At 49.3% G+C, this 23,635-nt stretch overlaps 1 protein-coding gene across 1 annotated transcript in view; it reads right to left on the bottom strand.

The window, feature by feature from the left end:
• NAV2 (neuron navigator 2) overlaps positions 1-23,635 on the bottom strand; it is a 401,022-nt gene that overhangs the window by 25,046 nt on the left and 352,341 nt on the right. The window contains exons 23-31 of the mRNA XM_060019685.1: positions 20,406-20,429; positions 20,217-20,291; positions 15,131-15,214; positions 14,629-14,740; positions 12,962-13,107; positions 10,038-10,210; positions 2,565-2,718; positions 1,398-1,560; positions 557-657 (exon numbers count right to left, since the gene is read on the bottom strand). Coding sequence (XP_059875668.1) covers positions 557-657; positions 1,398-1,560; positions 2,565-2,718; positions 10,038-10,210; positions 12,962-13,107; positions 14,629-14,740; positions 15,131-15,214; positions 20,217-20,291; positions 20,406-20,429 — 1,032 coding nt within the window. The remainder of the gene's footprint in view (positions 1-556; positions 658-1,397; positions 1,561-2,564; positions 2,719-10,037; positions 10,211-12,961; positions 13,108-14,628; positions 14,741-15,130; positions 15,215-20,216; positions 20,292-20,405; positions 20,430-23,635) is intronic.

The raw sequence follows: 23,635 nt of genomic DNA, 5'->3' as shown, positions 1-23,635 counted from the left end.
GAAGAGAACAGAAACTACTCAGAAAACTCAGATTCCCCAGCCTCGGTGAGTCAGGGTGCCCCACCATCTTCACTGCTAGCCACCTGTGTGCTCCTGGGCTTGACCACCTCTATCTCCCAGTTTCTACTTGGTCAGCAGCCTCTGACGACTGGATTAAAACAGGTGCTCTTGGTCGGATGAATTTGGGTGGCTTACTTCTGTACCTTCTGTGCTAAATGTGCTTAGCTGCCTTTGAAGTGCTTTGGGAATATACTAAATTCAGAAAAGCCGTTTCTGACTGATGTTAGTGTTTAGTTAGATACTTGAAAGTGGTGCAGTGTGGACCATTTTTAGAACCCTTTACACACTTTTCAAACACGAGAGACAGGGAGGGGCCGTTGGCTTACTTTCACGATGTCAAAATGCTGCTGGGGAGTAGGGTTAGTTAGGGAAAGCGTCAGTACTATTTCCAGATCACCTCAGGCTCTGAGGTGATGGGGCGTGATGATGGAATCACTATGCTAGGTAGTTCTACCTGGGGAAGGGACAGGCAAGCAGGGTAAGGGATCCAACTAACCTCCTTCCACTTCATTTCCTCCTGAAAGCTGACAACTATCTTAACATGCCTGCCTCCTTCCTTCCGAGCCGGGCATTCACCAGTGTCATCCAGCAACATGTCTGCGAATGGAAAACATCAACAGCCTTAGGCACACGGGGACAGCAAGCCGGCTTCCTGACACCCCCGCTGCTTGTCGGCACAGCAGCGGGACAAACCAGGTGTCGCGGTGCAGGGGAAGTGGGATGGGGGGTGGCGGGGGGAGAGGGCAGAATGCAGAACGCAACCACAGAAACCAACAGTGGACCAATCAAGGAGCCAGCGGGCTGACGATGTACCTTTGCCAAACGGAAGTGCGAGGGAGACTCAACCAAAACGACAGCAAGAGCGGCGTCACGGATAATAAGTCAAAGCATCAGCCTCGATATGCTTACACACAGATCTGTGTGATCTGCCTAGATCACATTCGCTCATTATCGAGCCAACCTGAATCCAGCCCCAAGGCAGGAAGGTCGTAAACCAAGCCAGCGTCCCAATCGGCTACCGAGGGCAGGTGGGGCAGGGGGCGGGTGGTATGCAGCATACGGCTTGCAGGTCAGCCTCTTAAAATGGATCAAACAGAACTCAGCATGGTGGGCGAGGGGAGCCAAGCTCATGGCTTGGAGAAGTTGGGGCGCTGCAGCAAAGCATGACAGCAGTCTAATGGCTGGGCTCATGTTGGTAGCAGACGCACACCCACACGCACGTACATCCTAAGCACACACGCGCCCGCTGCCTCTCCATTTGATCTGCTGATCTGCTCGTCTTGGGGCTCTTGCTTAGAGACCAGAGTGCCAGCTGCAGGCCCTGTGACGCCACTCACCCAGGCTGCTGGACTCAGCGAGGTTCAGGCTGTGCTGGGAGAGCCCCATGGACTGCCTTGGGGAGGTGGAGAGGGACGCCTGGGAGGGCGCCCGGCTGCAGCCACTGCCTTGAGACTCCGACTTCAGCCGGTCGTTCTCAGCTTTCAGCTTCTCTATTTCACTCTGCGAAGGGTAAGGGAGAAGCTCACTTACTAGGCAGCTACAATGCGAACAAGCCTTTCCTGGAGGAGGGAATTGAAAGTTCCCTGCAGGGATCAAGTGCATATCCCAGCCATGGAGGCAGAATAAGTTACACCAACAGAGAGATTCAACAGTGGTCACTGCCTTTGCTGTATACACAAGACCTCTCTCTTTTGGGTTTTTTTTTTTGGCTGTGAGGCATGTGGGATCTTAGTGCCCCGACCAGGGATCGAACCCGCACCGCCTGCATTGGAAGGTGAAGTCTTAACCACTGGACTGCCAGGGAAGTCCCCCCACAAGACCTCTCTGGCACAGGAGGGTCCGAGAGCTGGCCTTTCACAAGACCTCAGAAATGTTTCCCAGAATCTGGGTGGTAAGTGGAAAAAGTCTTATCTAAGAAGTTTGAAAACTCTGGGTTTCTCAACCCAGACCTCTACTGCAGGACTTCTCAGAGCCTTTAATAAGTTGGTATGCATTGTGAATCTGAGAGGGGCACATAGTCTGCAACATTTCCCAAACATTTTTGATCAAGGAGCCTTCTTTTCACAGTTTCTTATGGAACGAGCGTTTCACGGAAATTCCTCTGGGAAACGCTGCTCTCCAGTGAAAGCCGATTTAGTAGAATCCACAGTGGTCTTTCATTCCATGAATACTTAAAAAGAACCTACTATGTGTTAATAAGCACTGGTCCTACATCCAGAGAAAGGGATGCAAAACAGAACAGCTCAGAGACTCAAATGCCTTCAATCCGTGTCAAAAGGTGAGAGGGGCCGCAGGAACAAATCTATAGGGATTCAGATGAGGGCACTACACTAACTCTTCCAGTTGCAGGACTTGGAAAGGCTTGGCAGAGGAAGAAGCATCAGGCTGAGCCTTGAGGGAAGCTTCCAATCTAGATGTGGAGAAGGCTATCCCAGCGGAGGGAGCGTGGCAGGAGCAGCTCCTCCCCGGGCAGCCTGGGGCTCCGCCGCACTCCCGGATCTCACCTGCATCCTGTTCATGGCCTCCCGCAGCTGGTCCAGCTGGTGTGCAGAGCTGAGGGCTTCCAGGCGGATGTCGGTCAGCTTCATCTCCTTGTCTCTCAGCTCGTTTCGGAGCTGCATGACCGTCTCAGCTTCACTGTCCATGCACTCCGAGATGCTAGGGAAAGAGGAGTGTTACTGACCAGGGCGGCTCTGAGTTCAGCTCCTTTTAGCCCTCCACTGACCACCACGTCATCATCAGGTCTGCTAAAGAGTAACCCCGTATAACCAGCTGCCCGGTGCTTCCCGGAAGTGACAATATCGAAAGCACCTGAAATTCACAGACTTCATTAGTTCTCTACACTCTTTCTTTGCAGAGCTCTGGCAATCTGAATGGCTCCGGTATGCCTTTCAGCCAAATTCCAGTGATCTGGGGATAAACAGGAGCCAGCAAAAGGGAACGGTAACCTTGGGGGTTTGAAACCCTCCGTGATGTGTACACAGCTGGGCCCCTATAAAGATACAACATGGCCCTTGATAGCTAAACCCACTCAGAGAAATGAGGTCAACTGTCTGTTGTAAAGGCAGACAGGGTCAGACAGCTGAGGGTGATTTTTATTTGCCAAAAAGGGGAAGAAACCAAAAGACACGGGTGGAAGATGCTAGTCTGTTTCTGGTCACATTCTAAAGCCCTAAAGGTGTCTAGAGGGAGAAACATTCTTTCATTCCCCCACCCCCATACTGCTTAATAAGCCCATGGCAAGGAAGAGAAACATCTCAGGTAGTTAGCAGAGAGTGATGCGACATGAAAGCCAAAATTTTATCTGAAAACATGCAACAGTGTGGTGAGCTGTCCTCCTTCCCCAGCTGTACACCAGATCAGGAGACTGTGGGACCCTGTGAGTCCCTCTGTTTTAAGAGGTGGACCTTCCAGGCTGGGTTCCTTATTCGATTACTTAGGTTTGCCTTTCAGGTACTGGCAAGTCAGCACAAACTGGAAGATCATAAAAGTCATGAGGAATTGCAATGTTAGAAAAGATAGCTTCTATTAAAAAAAAAAAAAGTTCGGTTGATTTCAAAGATTATAGGAGCTGAGGTGTGGGGTGATCCAGAAGAGAAAGCTTTGACATTTCTTGGAACTAAAACAGAAAAAAGAAAGGAAAAATAGCCCAAGTTCATGAAGTTACAAAGCTGAAGCTGATTATCTCTGAACGACATGGTGAGCACGTGGTCTCTGCAGAAATAATCACTCGAGCCCTCTCTCCAGGACCCAAGTACTGGATTTGAGGCCAAACCAAACCTGACCTGTGAAACTGGGAGAGGGAGTGGAAATGCTAATTGCCAAAGGAGAGCCATGATAATTGTTAAAAGAGATGTATTTCAGGGGCAGAAAGGACTAGAAGAAAAATGTAACGCCTGAACAGCCAAATCTTTTTGTGGCTACTTTCTTGACCTGAACCCTGAACGGTTTTGAGAGACACAAAATCATCTCCTATTTTAAAGAGTTGTCAGCATCCAAGAAAACTTCTCCGCTTCAAAATCTGAAACCTCCGACAGACCCTTGAAAAATCTTATAATTATTCCCATTTCATACCTATGAGAAACTGAGGCCAACAGATTTGGGACTAAAAGGGCTAGAGAGACAGTAATGTCTTTAGAAATCAGATCCTCCTCTGCCCCCACCAACCCCCCAGCTCTCTGTGCTTTGGATAGCCTGTGGTTTGTAGGGTTTAACTATACAGTCATACTTTCTTTGGTTTGGGAGGTTTTCGAGGGGAGCTTGCAAAAGCTGCTTCTTTCTTGGGGAAGGACTATGGTTTCTGGGTTTAAATGGAGTGTAAAGTCTGCACAAAATTCCACTGGGACATTCTGGTCTTCGCCAAACCATGTCCTGCATAGACCTCGAAGATGCCAGTTCACTGCAGAGAACAATCAGCTTTAGTCCACCCTGTCTGTCTGTCACACGGCAAGGCGCTTTGCTCCAGTCTCCTTCACGTGGCCTGTGCTTTTTCCCCAGAAAGCTTTCTCAGCAAGAGAGACAACATCTCCTCCGCACCCACTTTGTGGAATTTATCACATGGGTTACTTTGTGAAGCTTGGCCAAACAATGACTTTACAAAGGGAAGCGAACTAAAAGGAAGAAAGTCTGCCGGGAGTCCAAGGCCCTCCCGTGTCCCCCACAGATCGGCCAGTTCTCAGAAGCACAGCACAGCGAGGCCGCACAGGAGGGGTGGCCTACAACAGAGGTGATGTTGAAAACAAGCCCCAGCTAAGAGTTAGTCCCCCTGGGCCTACTGCCCAGGACAGGACCTTCTCCCTTGGCTCTGCCGAGTCACTGATAATCACTCCCTGCATGGCCCCTGGCTCCCCTGGGACCAGGGTTCTTCTCGCCTCATTTGTAGTATCTGATCACACTGATCGGCACATAATGTTGACTGAATACATAGACCACTGCGTCAGGCATCTGTAGCGTATTATTTAATGCACTACGTACACTACTAACTTTCGGGAAGAGACACTACAATCATCTCCATTTTAAAAACGGGGAGGCTGAGACAGAAAGAAATTGACATGTCCATTAAAGATGTGAGAATCAGGGCTTCCCTGGTGGCGCAGTGGTCGAGAGTCCGCCTGCCGATGCAGGGGACGCGGGTTCGTGCCCCGGTCCGGGAAGATCCCACATGCCGCGGAGCGGCTGGGCCCCGTGAGCCATGGCCGCTAAGCCTGCGCGTCCGGAGCCTGTGCTCCGCGGCGGGAGAGGCCACAGCAGTGAGAGGCCCACATACCGCAAAAAAAAAAAAAAAAAAAAAAAAGTGAGAATCAGTAACAAGTCTGATGGGTCTCCAGGGTGCAAGCTCCTGGACTTCATCCAGTAGGCATGGATGGACACACACTGGTCCCCTCTATGGACCACTTACTGAAGCAACCTGATGTTAATTTTTCCTACTCAGCCCCTAACACTTAATTCCAGCATATTCATGCCGTCATGCCCAGGAGGCAGGGCTGGGGGCATACCTAACTTTACACACCCTAGTGTGGGAAACACTGCCTTCCCGCACGGCCATTCCTTCCGCCCACCGCCCACCGGGTAGGAACTTTTCTGAGCCCCGACTCCTCTGCCTTTGGTTTCGTCTTTGAACGCCCTCTCGCGTCTAGATCTGCACTTTCTTACAAACCCTTCAAGGCTGGAAAGAAGCATTTGCTCTCTGCCCACGCTTTGGAAAATCAGACCCAAAGCAAACATCTCTAGTGTGCATGATGCTGTGGAATGTCAGGAAAGCGCTGCCGAGCCAAAGGGTGGGCCCGCCTGCCCGCCCGGTCCCTATGGGGAAAGTGGTTTGGGGGAGCGCTCCTGCTACAGGCTCCGGGAGCCCCGTAGGCTGAATGTATCGCTGCTTGGCCACCCGGCAGCGTCTGGCCCAGTGACTACTCCCGCCTCCAAACAGTTTCTTCTCTCTGCTTCTGGGTTTCCACCCACCTCGCTGGCTGCTCTACTTCCTCTTCCTGAACCTCAGATATGAGAGAGCCCCAGAGCTCAGTCCTTGCCCCTCTGCCTCTTCGCCATCTCCATTCGACCCCTTGGAGAATCCCTCCAGCTTCCCAGCTTTCGAAACCACCACTGAGGCCACATCTCCCAAACCTCCACCTCCAGGAACTCCAGGCTGGCTGGCATCTCGACAGGGAGGTCTCCTGGGCATCTCAAACTTCGCACGGTCAAACCAGAGCCGCTGATCCCCACCTGGCCCCACTCATGGAGTGTGTCTCCCACTCATGCCAGAAACAACGCCGCCACACACCGAAGTCTTCAAGTGGCAGGTCTAGGAATATTCAAGGACTCTTCTCCTTCCCTCACAATCCACATCACCACGTGCCCTCAACTTTCCTTCCAGAATATACCCCAAGTCCATCCGGGACTCATCATTAGCATCAATCACTCATTCCACCTAATATCTGAATGCCCGTGAAACAGACCACCTACCTCCATGGAGTTCAGCTGTAGACTGGGGGCGGGGGCAAAGAAAAAATAACCAAGGAAAAGCTCCACGGCAGGTGGCGATATTTGCAGTGGTGAAAAATAAAACGGGAAGGGGGCTGTTGGGAGTGCTGGCTGGTGGTGGGGTGTTTTAGGCAAGGTGCCTAGGCCAGGCCTTACGGATGGGGTAGTAACACTGAGCAGAGGCCTGGAGGAAGTGGATCTCTGGGGAGGAGCACACCAGGCAGAGGGCACAGAAAGGGCAAAAGGCCCGGGGAGGTGGGGGTGTGAGTGGCCAGTTCAAAGAACAGGAAATGGGCCAGAGCAGCTGGTGGAGAGAGTGGCCGTCAGCCTCTTCCATGGTCTCCCTCCTCCACTCCTGCCCCACTATGTCCCTGACCCCCTGAACGGAGACTCCCACCTTTGTGAAGCTAATTCAGATGATCTCACGTTCCTGCTGAAAACTCTCCAAAGCCTACTTCTCACACAGGACATCAGCTGCAAGTTCACCTTGGCTTCAAAGCCTCACATGGCCTGGGCGCCGCCTCTGCATGGCCGGCCTTCCTTCCCTCCACTTTCTCACGTGCCCGTGACGCGGCAGCCAGGCTGGCTAGCCTCCCCTTTCTCAGACACACCGGGCCTGCTTCTGGGTTCTGTCGGGAGGGCTGCCCTGCTTGCTGGCAGGCAGAGTCGGCCACGGGTTTACGATGGCCCACCTCCTTCCCCTCCCGGGCACACTCATGTCACGTCTTCCCGCCAAGGTCGGAAGCCCTGCTCAGTGGACGGTGGGAAGAGGCCTGGTCCACGACACACGCCTGCAGGGCCTCCACACTCTCTCCCCTCCCCGCTTGCTGGCTGGACACTCAGCAGAGGACACGGGCCCGCGGCACAGAGGGAGCCTCGGTGCCGGCATCACCACACGGCAGGCCGCCTGCCCATGAGGGTTATCTGTGTTGGGTCTGGAAGGAAGCAGAGACCGACAGTCGCAGGTAAAGGCGCTGACCTTTGCAACTGAGTTTGTCACAGCAGCTAGTGTTACCAAAGAGAACTAACCAGGGGTTCTTCCTGGCACACAGATCTCAGCTGAAACATCATCTCCTCAGAGGGGCCTTTCTGGACCCCTGTCTGCAGTTGCTACCAAGGTACTCTGTATCCCAACACACTGTTTCCGTTCCCAGCATGAACCCTTGGCACTATCTGATTCTTCTAGTTTATCCAGATGTCTGTGCTTAATGCCCGTCTCTCCCCCTGACATACAGGGTCTACACCGGAGTTGGGACGTGATTGTCTCATACACTGTCACCGGAGCCAAGAACAGCGCCTGGCACGGAGCAGATGCCAGGAGAGGCAGCTCTACCGTGTCACGTCCCCGTAGTCCCTAATCCCCAGGGGTGGTTAATATTCTCTTTGGTCTCTCCAGAACCGTCTTGGATAGTGTCCTGCTCACACAGGCTGGCATATGAGAAGTTTATACCGATACATAAAGAACAGATGAAGAGTTCCTTTTTCTCCTGGCCGGGAAACGAACCACTGGATTGAGATGCTCTGGGATGATGACAGGTGAGTCACGGGCAGCTTGTCCTTTATTTACCTCTTGGGCACTCTTCAGGTCAAACAGGACTCAGGCTCCTGAACACCGGTCTAACCCTCACACCAGCACACGGGGCCTCAGGCGGGCACTGCACTCCAGCGCTCAGCACTGGGGTTTCACCCTTGCCCAGAATGGACATGCCCGTCCGCACAGCCTCCCTCTTACCAGGGTGCTCCCCGAGAGAGGAGGAGCTGCTGACCTAAGTAAAGCAGACACCCTGAGAAGGCCATGCTTCACTGGTAGGTGGGTTCATAAAAAAGTCAGGGCTCTATGCTCTGTCCCCTGCTTGCACTGCCTGTCTTGTGTGCAGTCCGGGCAGGCGACGTGCTACAAAGGCCTGGCCCACCCTCTCGCCGGCGTTCCCTGCACCCATCTGGTGAGCTGGCTTTGGGGACGCTGGTGCAGGCCGCTGTCTTCTGCGGGTGGGCTGAGTGGCGGAATGGACCTGGGGATGGAGCCAGACCTGACCTCCTGAGATCGGAAGGAGGTTGCCCTGCACGCACGGGATCTGAGCCGGCCCTCACGAGCACCCAGTGAAGCAGATCCCATTTTCACCAGTGAAGAAACTGCGGTGTCTACCACTACCCCCACCCCCTTGTCCAACCCTAGCTCGCTGGCTGTTCTGACCCCGGCCACAGCGGTCCTCTTTCCCCAGGCACTGTCTTATCTCACAGAAACTGCCTTTGCAGACCACCTGAGCTCTGGTTCCTCTTTCGCTCCTCGCCTGGTTATGCCAAGGGCTCTGATGGAACTCAGCCCTAGCTCTGATTGCCCTATTGCAGGGGCAATCCTTTTCACTGCTGCAGGGAGTCAGCTGTGCCACCTTCTGAACAGACACCTGGGTCCCCGCCTGTCTGTCCCAAGCCACTCCTGACCTCTTTATAGATTCTCGGCCTCATGTTTTGAGATGGGGCCCTGATGGAACAGTGCTCAATGGGTGCTCGGTGGAAAGCACGGGAGGTTGGCTGGGCAAGAGGAGATGACTCTTCCCTTCTGTGTACCCCCTGCCAAGGGCAACAGCACCTGAGCCAAGGCCAAGGGAGCAACTGCCCGTCTCACTCACCCAGCTGTGTTCCCAAAGGGCTCTGTACAGACTGACTCATTTACAGTCGACTGGGAGAGTTCATGGTGATGAGTCACTCGACGAAATATAGAGCCCTTTGGGAAAGAGAGTCGTCACTGAATTGCTCTGTTTTTTTAAAGTCTTATTTCTGAGTGCTGACCTCAGAGAAAGAGTCAACACTAAATGTCGATCAAAGAAGAAAAGTATAATCTCTCTAAGCCCCGTCACCCAAGTGAACCAGAATTTCAGCCCAAACTGCCAACACTTATACCATCATCTCCCTGTCAGAGCACGACGGCTGTTGTGCTCTTCACATCCACTTATCTTGTTCAATCCTTAGGATAGGATAAGGAGACAACCATTATCCCAATTTGACAAAGAAATGGAAACAAAGAGAGGTTAAGCCGTTTGCCCAAGATCAGCCAGCTAATTATTAATTAATTAATTATTTGCAGTACGCGGGCCTCTCACTGTTGTGGCCTCTCCCGCTGCGGAGCACAGGCTCCAGACGCGCAGGCTCAGCGGCCGTGGCTCACAGGCCCAGCCGCTCCGTGGCACACGGGATCCTCCCGGACCGGGGCACGAACCCACGTCCCCTGCATCGGCAGGCGGACTCTCAACCACTGCGCCACCAGGGAAGCCCCCAGCCAGCTAATTATGCACACCGATGCCAGCAGAACAGAAACTCGTTTCCTTTCTCTTTTAAACTCTCTGGTCCTAAAATACCGAAAGAATATGCACGGTCTTATGAATGCAAGACACAAAGGACCCCAAGGAACGTAGCAGGACTCCAGCCATTCCTGCTGGAGAGGGTTCCCAGGGGCCAAAGCTGCCGTCTGACCCGAGTGACCCCGGCAGACAAAGACTTACAGAGAATTGGAGTGAGAGTTCCTCAGCAGGGGAGTGGAGCCCATGGGACCATTGTGTGGTAACTTTGGTGAGGAAGGCAGAGAAGAATCCGTCATCTCCTCAATGTCTGAATGAGAGGATGCCGACTTGGGGGACTTCTTCTTCCCGAAGGCTTGCTTGAAGGAGCTGCGTAACTGAATACACAAGACCGTCAGCCTGGCAGGAGCTGAGACCACCCCTTAGGCCTCGGCAAAACGGAGACATGCAGAGTGAACAGCAAATTACTTCTCCCACGCTTTCCCCCCAGCAATGAAAAAGGTTCCCAACAGCTCTCTCAGATCAGTGCATTAAGGGAAGAAGAGTTATCTGGTGTTGACAGCTCAGGGGACTGGACCTGTGGATAACATTCCATGCCTACTCTTGGCTCAAGACTAGATGCCAACAGCAGGACAGAGCCTGGCTCAGCAGATGGGTGTCGAGAGGAGGAGGTGACACAGCAACAAAGCGGGGTGCTCAGACACGGTGACGGATGCAGATGAGGTTAGTCATATCAATGGATGGGTTAGCTTGGTATCTGATATTCACGTTGGTCTTGCTTACCTCATTGACCTGCCAGAGAAAACGCAAGCAAAAATGGGGAAGGGGAAGGAAAAAAGACAATTTTTAACAGAGAAAGCCAGTGACAGGGAAAGCTTCGGACTTTTCAGACATGACATGGCTAATCATAAACACCATACAGAGAGGAGGTTTCCGGTAGGATCAAGAATCTTTCAAAGCATTAAGGGCATTCTCCTCTATTATGGAAGGAGAGGAAGAGAGAGTCTGGAGGCCCCTATAATCCGAGCTCTGCAAGCTTCTCTGTCTGGTTGAAATGACTGTCCCACCTTCCTATACTCCTCACTCTTTTCCGGCCTTTTATCAGTCATCTCTAAGCCTTATTATTATTATTATTTTTTTTTGGCATGTCTTCTTTTCTTAGCAAGGGTAGCTTCTTTGCTGCACTGGTCCCAACATGGCTGCATAGCTCTTTGATATGTACACTCAGGAGCTGCTGCAGTCCTTCTATACACGTAATATGATAAAAGCAGAAAATTAGCTGTCTCGCTTCTTGCTCAAAAAAATGATATTTTAAAGAAATGTATTAACCATATTGGGGAAAAGGAACTGGTATATCACAGATTCCCCAAACCATGAGATGGATCTGAAAATTCTAGGGAGAACATAAAGAATTTAAAGTGCGAGGTCTGCTCTGAAAGCCATGATAAGCTTGTATTTTTCTAGGCCAAAAAATAAAGTTTCATTTTGAAAAATGTCTCTTAAAAAGTAATTTCCTTTTTCTAAAGTCTTTTTTCTCCTACTGAAAACGTATTCTGGACATTTTCTTAGCCATTGTGAAATTCAGAAGATGGGCCATTCTGAAATAATGGGAATTGTCTCCCATCAAAGTTTCACCCATAACAATCTGCATGTCCAGCTTGTGGGTGAGTCTGGATCCCATTTCTCTCCCATTTCCTACTTATGGCCGTATTTCCAGAGAGTAGTCATAGAAAGAGAAGGATCTGGTATACATCAACCTAAATCCTTGACCTCAACCTCTGGTAAAATGCTCGGTGTTAGAGCAGATGATAAAGATTAGACAAAAGCAAGCTCTGGGATTCCCTGAGGGTGCCAATTACCCATCCTCCCCAATTGCACCGGTGACCAAGAGTTGTCTTAAAATAAACAAGTTTTATTTCCTGAATTAAAGAAAATGGATAATCATGATTTTTCATAGAAAATAATTCTCATCACTTTGATAATTAAATCAGACCGTATTTATCAACAGCACATTAGAAACATGAGTTAATTCTGTTGGTTTAAGTCACAGCAAATGAGTTGACTAAAAGCCATTAGTAACATAAGGAAAAATTTCATCGGAACAATGAGAGGACCACACTGAACTGGCCTTTTGGCTTGCCTCCGATGCGAGCCATCAGTAAGCAAAATGACGAAATCCTCGACTCCTCCATCAGGAGACCTCGCCACCCATCCAAGATAACACAAGATGAGGGGGAAGTGCATGGAATGAATGAGGACGATGAAGCTACTGTGAAAACACGATGCTGTCAGCATGGACAAACGGGGCCTTGTGAGTCCTGGCCAACTTCAGATCAACCTGGGGTGTCCCTGCACTGAAGTCGGCGGGCAGCAAACGTCTGTCAGAACTGACTGTCACAGCCCTGACAGCAGAACTAAAAACTGGGTGGGGAGAGGGGAGTGGAATTTCCCAAGAAGAATGGGAAAAACTGTTCAAGAGGCCACTGTACAGAAGGCCAAGTAGCTCGATGGGATTATGGAAACATGGAAAAACACTGCATTGGACACTGGTTCTATTATATTTGCTATTTTGAGGTATGATCCCCCCACCCCCCGCCAATTTACAACCACTCACTAACTGCTAACAACTGCATTATGAAGCTTTTACTTACAGCAAATGGTCAAAAACATTTCAAAGACAAGGGTGGGCGATTTAATGCTATCATAGGCAATTATGTAAATAAATAGATAAGGACTACGATTAATGATGGGATAACTAGTGATACATATTCCAGAAACTACTTTGGAACTAAGGAAAAAACCACTTAAGAGTAACTTTGCTCTAGTAACTGGAACTCTGTGGCCAGCATATGACTAGGAAGAAATGACACATATGAAATGAAAGATGAGTGCGTCACGTAGTCTCATGAAACAGAGAAACTACAAAGAGGTAGTTATTTCATAAATCCTAGGGTTTGACTGAGCACCACACTGATTTTAGTAGAAACCTGTCCACAAGCCACTTCTCTGGATCGACTCCCAAAGGCCTATGTCGTGAAGTTAAGAGCTAGCCTGGGCTTTATCTGGGGCACACCGTTTCCAAGCCTGACTCTGCTAGTGCCCACGAGAGTCTTTGGATGCACACTTACCCAATTCTTTCTCTTCTTCTTCTTTGAATCACTCTCTATGTTGCTGCCCACGCTGGAGTGACTGGTGGCACTGTTGATGCTGGAGACGCTGTCGGAGGAGTGCTGTCTGCGGATACGGAGGTCTGCGGACTGGGAGGTACCATTTCCTGGAGACCCAAGGCAGGACATCAGGAGCTGCTGACTGGAGCCCCTTCCTTTGCCCCAGGATTTACACCTAAATCCACACACCCAAGGACTAGGAGCTATTTCCCATTAGACATCACCTTCTGTTCTGCAATGCTGGGTTTTTTTTTAATTAAAATTTTTTTTTTTTTTTTGTGGTACACAGGCCTCTCACTGTTGTGGCCTCTCCCATCGTGGAGCACAGGCTCCAGACGCGCAGGCTCAGCGGCCATGGCTCACGGGCCCAGCCGCTCCGCGGCATCCTCCCGGACCGGGGCCCGAACCCGTGTACCCTGAAGGCGAACTCTCAACCACTGCGCCACCAGGGAAGCCCCCTGCGATGCTGGTTTTAAGGTCCTTGTGTAGCTGAGTGCCACGCCCTCTTTGGTCAATTAAAGGAGGGCTCTCTCCACTTTACAAAACAGAAGTCAGGGGAGGCTTAGAGAACCCCCCACACTCACTCTTTTGAGCTAAAATGCGTCTGTGAGTGGCGGCAACAGTCATCTGTGTCGTGAGCGTCCCTCCTTTGCTCTCCCCGCTCCTCCCGCACCAGCCTTCTTTCATGCCCTTGGACATGCCAAGCCCATGTCCTCTCACCACCTTACAGGTGCCATTCTCTCTTCCTGGGATGCTCTTCTCCCTCTGCTCTGCCTGGCCAGCTCTTGCCAATCCTTCCCACGTCACCTCTAGGCTCGCTTTCCCAGGAGGTCTGACGTTTGAGATAACAGTGGTACCAGAAATAACACTGCCCAGAACGGTAGTGGGACCAAAATAAAGTTTGCAGGCAGTGTTCCTCACAATCACAGAACGACCCTGACAGCCCGGTCTTTAAGAGCACTGGTTTCAGGGGCAGACTTGGGTTCTCGTCCCATTTCTGTTTCTCACACTCTGGATGGGACTCTCGCCTCTAAAATTCAGTACTCCCCTCAGTACAGTGTGGAGGACCAGCATTGCACGAGTAAGCGTGTTGTGGAGAGAAAATGGAACAATGAGATCAGGTACACACTGAGCACAGTGCTTAGAACATGGTGAATGTTCCATAAATGTTAACTCTCACCATTACTTTTCTATCGGTTCTCTTAACAGCATTTTCTGGACGTAACTCCTCCTCATGCCCATATCTCCCCCCACCACCCAAGTGAGATACACAAGGACAAAGCAATCCTTCTAGAATATTTTCTGGGACAAATGAGAGACGATCCCATTTCAGGCTGTCCCAGGTCCATGTAAATATCAAAGCATTAGTGAAGTTAAGGCTATGAAATACTTTGACACTTTGCCAACAGAGATATATTTTCTTCCATTTTGAGATACATCAGAGAAGAAGATGAGCTGGAATAGCTGTTTTCCTAGAGGCTGGAAGCAACTGGATTAAGTGCCTTCTAGGACCTGTCCGACTGACATGGACACCCACCCTCGGGCAGGGAGGTTGCATCATATATTGTCAAGGGAGGGTTCCTAAGGGCAGGCAGGTCGCTGGTTTGAGGCTGTTTCTCTCCCTTTACCTTTGCAGTTGAGCTCTGGGGTGTTAATTACCCCATTAATGGCCGCCTGGGCAGCTGCGTTCTGTTTCTTCAGCAGCTCAATGGTTTTTCTTAACTCATTCAGTTCTGAATCCTGAGGAATAGAAAAAAACAGTGGTCATCCCCAAATCATTTTGTACCGAGTTCAGCTGAAGTACAACTTAGCGTCAGCTTAGAGGAGGGTAGAGAATGGAGGAGTTGCAGGAAACCTTTGTCTCAAACATTAGGTTGAATCAGTTTTTAACAGGCACATGTGGGTACATCAACGCAGAAGGAATAGGACTCAGATCCGTTGCCGATGCAGTTAACTGCCACTCCATCTAGGTCATATTTTCACTCAGCAGACCTATTCTTTTAGATTCAATTCCAACAGTCCAACAAGCACACTAAAACCTATACAACTCTCTGGAATAAAACAGAATAATGTTCTTAGGTTTGTTGTTAATTCCAAGCAGGGAGGGAAGAAGCCTTCTTTCTGCTTTACCTTCTGCTCGGCCGTCATGGTTAAGCTCTGGAGCCTGATTGTCATGTTTCCAAGACTCTGCTCAAAGGCCGCCACAAGGTGAGCCTGGAGGGGAAAGACACATTTCCCTTCAGTTACATTATCTTGCAAGGTAGGAGTGCCTGAAGGGTGCCAGGTCTCAAAGACAGAAATCCAAATGGAGCCACCTGGGTTAACCCGTCGACTTCTTCAGCCTCTTGAGCTCCACCTCGCACCACTCTCTGGGATCCAGTTACTCTAGACTTTCACGTCCTTCACGCCCCGTGCTTCTTCCCACCTTAGGGCCTTTCTGCATGCTCTCCCCGCTGCCTGGAATGCTCTTCTCCCAACTGCCTCCCTAACTGATTTTTACCCATCCTTCTCAACAGACCTCAGCGCATGCCTTCAAGACACCCCCAGATTGGGTTGGTTCCCTCCTATTCACTCTCACAAGCACACTGGACCGCACTGTGGTGTCACAGGCAAACACACACACGCTCCTGTGATTGCTGATTGACGCCAGTCTCCACTTCACGGCAGGACGACCTTTTGTTCCCCAAGCACCAAGCTCATAGTAGAGCCTCACGTTGAGCGTGTTCGTAGGATAAATGAACAAAGTGGTTGGCAGATGTTGCTTGTTATAATCCTGGTTAATAGAAAAGCCACCGAAAGGCCCATCTGCTACCTCCTTAGAGAACCTGCCCACTGTTTTCCCTGGAGTTATGACTTTCCCTGGGGCTCCCCTGCACTTTGGTATCCCTGTTAGAAGACAGCATCAGACACACCATTATTTTACATTTTACAAAGACAGTTTTCAAAATGCTGCCAATTATAGTTGAAATATGCATCCAATTTTCAGGGATGTGAAAAACATGAAAAAAATATATACCATAGAATTGAGAAATGTGAGGCTTCCCTATCTGCCCCTTTCTCTGAAACCCTCTTCAAGGCCAAGATGCCATTCTGTCCCCCAACACTAAGCCTTTTTCCTTCTTCCACAGAGCAGCAGGTGAAATATTAGTTAGTTGACCTAGGATCCTGATAATATTGTTAAAACCAAGAATAAAGAATGGACAACTCATCTAATCCTACTGGCCTCAGTTTCTTCATCTGTAAAATGGAAGCAATATCTATGTCCCTCCCAGGGTGATTGTGAGCACTGAATGAAACAATATAGTTGAAAATGACCTATAAACTGATAAGGAATTGCAAAACACAGGAATGACTAGAGTCTGCAGGGAAAGGAAGGGGTTTGGGACTGAGAAAGTGACAAAAGATTCTATGAGAACACAGGTGTGGAGACATCAAGAAAGGGTTCTAGGAGCGGGGTGGGTCGATACACAGAAGGTCACAGGAGGAATCAGAAGGACCAGCAAGATACTTGAGTCTTGGGAGAAGTGAGATCTGATGGTTCTGGAAACTTCTAGAGGAAAAGGTGACTGATGCACAGAGTGAAGAAGACAAGGGTGGGAGGGGAGCCGTCACCCTGTGCTGTGAGGAGGGTCAGGGTCAGTGGACATTTCAGTCTGAGGAGAGACGTGACGGGTGAGTGAGAGGCCTCGGTTACTGGACTTCATCAAACAGGGAGATGGAGGATAAGACATCTCTAGGATCAAGTGCTGAGTCTCTTTTCCATCGGCCAGGGAGCAAGGGCACTTGAGATAGAAATGTTAAGTGGACTGGCCAGCTTCTTTCTGATTGCATGCTCTCTCTTTATTAAAAATTGAGAAAATGCCTTTGCATTTTAAAATAAAGAGATATGCTTTAGTTTGACGGGGACAATGTGGCAGAACAAAAGCCAACCAATTCGAGACACTCACAAAGTGAATGAAGCCAGGACATGGATGTGAGAAAGAATGACTGCTACCCTTGCATTTCAAAGGAATGACAAGGTCACATTTAAATGACAGAATTTCCATTTACTTCAATTCTCGTTTGATTGTCCCAAGATTCTATTTGTGGGCACTCAAAATTTCTCTTCAGTTAAAAACAAAAGCAAAAACCTGACCCCATGAAGACTGCTATCAAGAGAGTGTTTTTGCAACTCAAGAAGGAACCACATTTGCTCTGAAGAACCAGAGGATTGCATTTTGCTGGTGAGCAAAAGGACTGACTTTGTGTCACGATCTCGATTATGAAAATATGGGCCAGGAGGCTGGTTTAGAGCCGCACAACAGCCTTCTCAGCAAGCAGCAATCTCGTATTCCCAGGAAAACAAACACAAGTGGTATAAAAACACTCAGAGAAGGTGGCTTTGAGTAGTTTGTCCTAGAAAAACAAACACAGCTTGGCCTGCAAGAAAGATGGCAGACAGTAAAACACGTTAGCACTGCTGGCAGTGTGTGGCAAGACTAAATGTTTACTTTAAAACAATACTGGGACTTCCCTGGTGGCTCAGTGGTTAAGAAACCGCCTGCCAATGCGGGGGACACAGGTTCGAGCCCTGGTCCGGGATGATCCCACATGCCACGGAGCAACTAAGCCCGTGTGCCACAACTACTGAGCCCACGTGCCACAACTACTGAAGCCCATGCGCCTAGAGCCCGTGCTCTGCAACAAGAGAAGCCACAGCAATGAGAAGCCTGCGCACCACAACGAAGACTAGCCCCTGCTCACCGCAACTAGACAAAGTCTGTGCGCAGCAACGAAGACCCAACGCAGCCAAAAATAAATTAATTAATTTTAAAAAAGAAAAGAAAAAAAAGAAAACAATACTGGATTCAATAGCTTTTGTGAAGAGCAAAACGTACTTCTGAAATAATACTATGTGAGAGATCTCATTCTTCTCGATCAGAGAGGTCAGTTCCAAATGGCCCAATGTAAGGTCCCTTGGGGAAGCATGAGGTCACTGGAGGAATTCATCCAAGTTCATTGATAAGTAAATTACTTACTATTTTTTCATTAGTAAGGGGCAGCCATTGGCAGCCGTAATTCTTTTTTTTTTTTTTTTTTTTTGCGGTACGCGGGTCTCTCACTGTCGTGGCCTCTCCCGTTGCGGAGCACAGGCTCCGGACGCGCAGGCTCAGCGGCCATGGCTCACGGACTCAGCCGCTCCGCGGCATGTGGGATCTTCCCGGACCGGGGCACGAACCCGTGTCCCCTGCATCGGCAGGCGGACTCTCAACCACTGCGCCACCAGGGGAGCCCTGTAATTCTTAACTAGGGGAGTGGCTCCAAATCACTTGCTGTCAAACCTCACATGTTTCGAGGAGACCCCTGGCTCACCGGGTCTGGGGTAGGTGCTGGATTCGAATGCACGCATCTGGTTACTGAGATGAAGACTACCCACAGAAGAATACCTCTGCCGTCTTAACTAGGCTCTAAGCCTCAAATTTCAGATCTAACATCAATTTCTGGTCTTCTTTGGATAGAGTTACCGATGGAGGAAGAAGTCAAGAAAATAAAGGATTATAAAACACACAGTAGGGCTTCCCTGGTGGTGCAGTGGTTGAGAGTCCGCATGCCGGTGCAGGGGACACGGGTTCGTGCCCCGGTACGGGAAGATCCCACATGCCATGGAGCGGCTGGGCCCGTGAGCCATGGCCGCTGAGCCTGCGCGTCCAGAGCCTGTGCTCCGCAACAGGAGAGACCACAGCAGTGAGAGGCCCGCGTACCGCAAAAAAAAAAACCAAAAAAAAAAAAACACACACAGTAGCCTAGTATATTGTTTTGAAAAAAACCCCAAAGATTTCCAGAAATGTTAAGAGAGCTCGGGAGAATGAATAGTTACGGGTAGTTACCAATTATTGAGCCTATAATCAAGGTCAAGCACTGTGCTAGGTACTTCATGTGCAGACTTTAAAGTGAAATGGCAAGTTTCCTTGAGTAGACTCAGGCTCAAGCCAGGAATTATGTGGGCAAAAGCTGCAGATAAATATTAATTACCTCCCTGGTCCAAAGAAGACAAGCTTTTGAAGTTACTTTTCATTTTAACAGCATGCTGGGAGTCACGCAGGTGGCTTTCTGACAGGCTCACACACACGGATATGTGATCTCAAGCTGGGTTGTGCGCTCCCAAGCAGGAAGCCCTGCCTCTGAGGCATCTCAGCACCTTCCAAAACCTCAGGCTCTGCCTTCTGAGCCTCAGCCCTCGCCAACTCACGGCTCTGCGGGCTCCTTTATAGACTGATCTGATGGGGTAGGAGATCTCTGCCTCTACTCTGACCCCTCACATCCTATAACCACACCACAGTCAGGAAGCTGACTTAACCACCTAACAGCTGAGAGCCTCCATGATGTGGCCTGACCCTTGCCTTTCTTCAATGCCTCCCTCCTTTCCACTTCCTTCCCCCCTCCACCCCAGCCTCTTCCCCACATCCAAGCCATAGATTCTAATTACACTGAGCTATTTATAGCTTCCAAATGCACCGTGGGCTTTTGCACGAATTACTCTTTGGTTAGAATGCTGTCCTTCCCATGCATCCTCCCCTACACAGCATTCATCAGATGTCACCTTCTCTAGGAAGCCTTTCCTGACTTCTTCCAGCCCCACCAAGACTGATCTAGGTGCTCCTCCTATATATTCCCGCAACCTTCACCCTTTATTGCTATCACAACAGCTATCATGTTATAGCAAAACTGTTTTGTCTCTCTGCTGTACCAGACAAAGAACACTAAGATGACAGTGATTGTGCCTGCTTTGCTGTTGAACCCACAGTACCCAGGGCATAGTTGGCACTCAAACGGTTGCTGAATTGAACGCCAGTTGGCAGTGCCTCCTGAACACGTACTTGTGTATATTATCATTACAGAGCAGTCAGCTATTTACTGTGGAGACTTAGACTTTTTTTTTTTCTCTTAAGATGAAAATTTTCAGGAAGAGAAAGGGAAATGAACATTTCTGAGCACTTAATCTATTTCAGGTACTGATCACATGACACCCCTGAGAGCTAAACATTATCATTCCCCAACACACAGATGAGCAAAGGCAGGCTCAGAAGTTAAAGAATTTGCCCAAAGCACAATGCCAGTAAGTGTCAGAGCTGACACTCACACTCACGATGCTAAAGTCTATGTCCTTTTTATTATACCACACTGCTTCTATAATGCTCAGAGGTAGCAATGGCTACCGCCCTGGGTCTGTACTCACATTTGCTGTCAGCTGGGTAGTCAAAGCAGAAACCTTCTCCTGGGAGGCATCCAGCTCCCGCCGTAGTTTGCGAATCTAAAGACGACAGGGCACAGAGTTACTTGCTTTGGGAGTCTACTTACAGGATGAGCTGGGAGAAATAATTGATAATAGCGAAAGACGAAATCCAACTAGCCAACTCTTCCTTACCTCTGACTGGCATTTTTCCTCTGGCTGTAAAGAAAAACAGAGAAGAAATTAGACCAGTTGAGGAGCTAAGAACAGTATAATCCTGCCTACAGGGAGTACCATATTTGGACACTTACAGCAGTCTTAAAGATTTATTAGTTTCTTTCCTGATGGACTTTTCTGGATAAAGTGGTTCAATTAATATGACCAATCAGAAAGGCCAAATACGAACAGCACATTATTTTAAGAAATGAGAAAGAATTAGAAAATACGCTCCTGTTTTGGTTGTGAGGAGCCCCCTGTCCCCATGTGGAGATGACGACAGGGAGAAGCTGTGATGAGAAGGGGGTACGCTAGGGCAGAGTTGCCAGATTTAGCAAATAAAAAAACAGAACACCCAGTTAAGTTTGAATTTTTTTTAGTTTAAGTATGTCCCATGCAATATTGGGGACATACTTATAGTAAAAAATGATACGTTGTTTACCTGGATTTCAAATTTAACTGGGCATTCTGTATGTAATCTGGCGATCCTACCTGGGAGGCAGGGAGGACGGCTCATAGATTAATTCTGCCCCGTTTTATCCCTCCCTCTCATCTCCCTAGGGCACTGAAGCAGCAGGTCAGGAAGGTTCCTGAAGTGGGGGGGGGGGGGGGGGAGCTGGGAACCCCTGTCAGCCAGCCTGGTGACTCCCCAGGTTGTAAGGACGAAGGTGGCCTGTCCCTTCCTGCTGCTCCATCTCTAGTCCCCCAGTTACCTGTGACCCTGGGAGTAAAGACGAAGCCTGTAGGCCCTCTTACCGGCAAAGCCTTCCATACTGGGCCCTGGGTCTGGGGTGTCACAGCAGTCGGCCGGCCAGAGACTACGAGCTACTTACCTCTTCCCATAGGGGGAGCCCACATGGGTTGGGGGGACCTGCAGCAGGGGGAACTATTCCTTCTCTCTTCTGGGGTTCCCGTGGGGGGTCCATAAATGAAGAAACCCCCAACCCTCCCCAACTGCCTCCGCAAACACGCCCTTTCTTGGAAATATTGGAAGTGTTCCTGCCCTTCTCTCCACACCCCACCATTTGCACTTCACTGGGGTGGAACAGTGACTTGGGAGCCAGGTAGGTGAGTGAAAATCAGGAAGGACCCTATTTTGTCCTTGAGTCCTCTATGTGTGTCCTAATCCAATTTCACTAGTGATAAACCCATTCTTTTAAAAAGTCAGCATCTGGTTTCTACTTCTCGATTAGTTCAGGATGCAGAGGGGTATGATTCATTAGGCCCCGCAGTCCCGATATCTAACAGCTGGGACAGGTGGGTAGCCCTTTCCTGTCTGACCGCCCTTCACGTCCTGCTGCTCCCACCGCCCTCACTCCTGATCCTGCCCCAGAAAGCCCTTCCTCCAGGCTGGCTTCTAACAGCAGTAACTAATTGTTAGGTGCACTGGGGCCAAATCAGTTAATCCTTGCAGTAACTCCACAAAGTAGGTTTGTATTCCATCTGAGGCTCAGAGAGGTTAGATATCTTGCCTAAAGTCACACAGCTGGACAATCTCCCCATCTAAGAAACACTTTCAGGAGAAGGTTTGGAGAAGTCCTCAGGGCTTACTCTTCCCTCTCTGATAATATTCAACCACCTCTCTTTGTCTCTCCGTCTGCCTGTCCATCAATTCATCCCCGCCACCATCAGATATTTATTGATTTCTAACTACGTGTCAAGCACTGTTTTAAGAACCTGGGATACATCTGTGAACATGATCAAGTCCCTCACATCTTATGTTGCTTACGTTCTGGTAATAATAAGTAGCATTTTATTGAACACTTACTATATGCCAGAGACGGTTCCAAGCACTTGACATTCATTATTCATTTAATCCTCATAACAACCCTTTCAGAAGGTACTGATATAATTTACTCATGGCGACAGCTGATAAGTGATAGAACTGGGATCGGATCCAAGGTAGTCTGGCTCCAGAGCCTATGATCTTAACCAGCACTTTCTCCTGCTCTGACTATAGCGACATTCTCCTGGAGGCCTTCCAGAAATAAGGCCCTGGCTTCTGAGTCTGATCCAAAGGAGAAAAGTGAATGGTGATAACGTCACAGCGATCTAACATTTGGGAGGCGAATGGAGGTCTGTTAGCAGGCTGAACCATCCACGGAGGACCAGCCCTACTTCTAAACACTTCTATCAACAGCCTTCCTTGGGCGGCTGCCACTGTCTGTCTCGGTGCCCACCTGTCTCTGGGGTTGGAATCCTGTTCTCAACAGCAGCCTGGAGAAATCATGTGTTTTGTATCTTGCCCCAGCTGCTGCTGCTCTTCTGTACATCTGGGAACTCCGAGAGGAGCTCCGGGCCTCTCTCCACTAGGCAGTTCTCCTGGGAACTCAACTGTTGCTCCCCACCAACCAAGAAAGCCAATCTGAGGCCACGTGGCCTCTTCGATGTTTTTCTACCCCGAGGGCCGGCCGCGACCTCTTCATGGTATTTAGTTAGCATCAGGCTGTCTTTTCTTTCCTTTGGAATTAAAATCACAGGCAAATTGCAGCCAGAATGAACATTATTGAATATCTAAGAATTACAGGGATTTCAGGGGGGAGAAAGCCTACTATCATCCAAGAAGAGCCTTTAAAACACTCTGGCCTTAAGCAGACTCTTTGGTCTGGGTTCGTGGCAACTTAAGAGACTCCAAGGATCTCTTTTTAGACAACAAATACGGACTTATTTACCTTTTCATTTACAAAGGCGCCTGAGCATTTGTTTCTGAATTTCATCATCACCAAGGAGCTAATAATAGATAAGGGACCACACACCAGTGCTTGGTGGTAGCAGAGTCTAGCCAGACTTGCAGTTTTCCTTGGAATTAGCATACCACTCCATCATGAAAATATTCAAAGGTTAGAGTATTTTGTAAAAAGTCTGCAAAAGCAACTTACATTCTCAGAGGAGGCACATATAAAGAACAGTCCATGGGAACCTTTGACTCACTGACTAGTGGAATGTCAGAGGTTGTAGGGACCTCAGAGACCAATTGGCCTAGCTCCCTGAGGCCAAGGGCAAAACGGAGACCCCCAGAATAAGAAGGTAATTTGTCCAAAGTCAAACAGTAAGGGAAAAACTATGAATAGGCCTCGGGTCTCCTACTATCCAGATAAACATGGAATTAAAAATTATTATTATTAGGTCTTTGGTAATTTGTGAATTTGTATCAACTCAGAAAGGACAATTTCAAATTTCATGAAAACACGAACTTCAGGTCCACACAC

Source organism: Delphinus delphis, chromosome 8 (genome assembly GCF_949987515.2).
Source record: "Delphinus delphis chromosome 8, mDelDel1.2, whole genome shotgun sequence".
In the NCBI taxonomy this organism is placed as follows: domain Eukaryota; kingdom Metazoa; phylum Chordata; class Mammalia; order Artiodactyla; family Delphinidae; genus Delphinus; species Delphinus delphis.
Note: the sequence above shows the minus strand (reverse complement) of the source record. Positions and strands in the feature narration are given on the sequence as shown.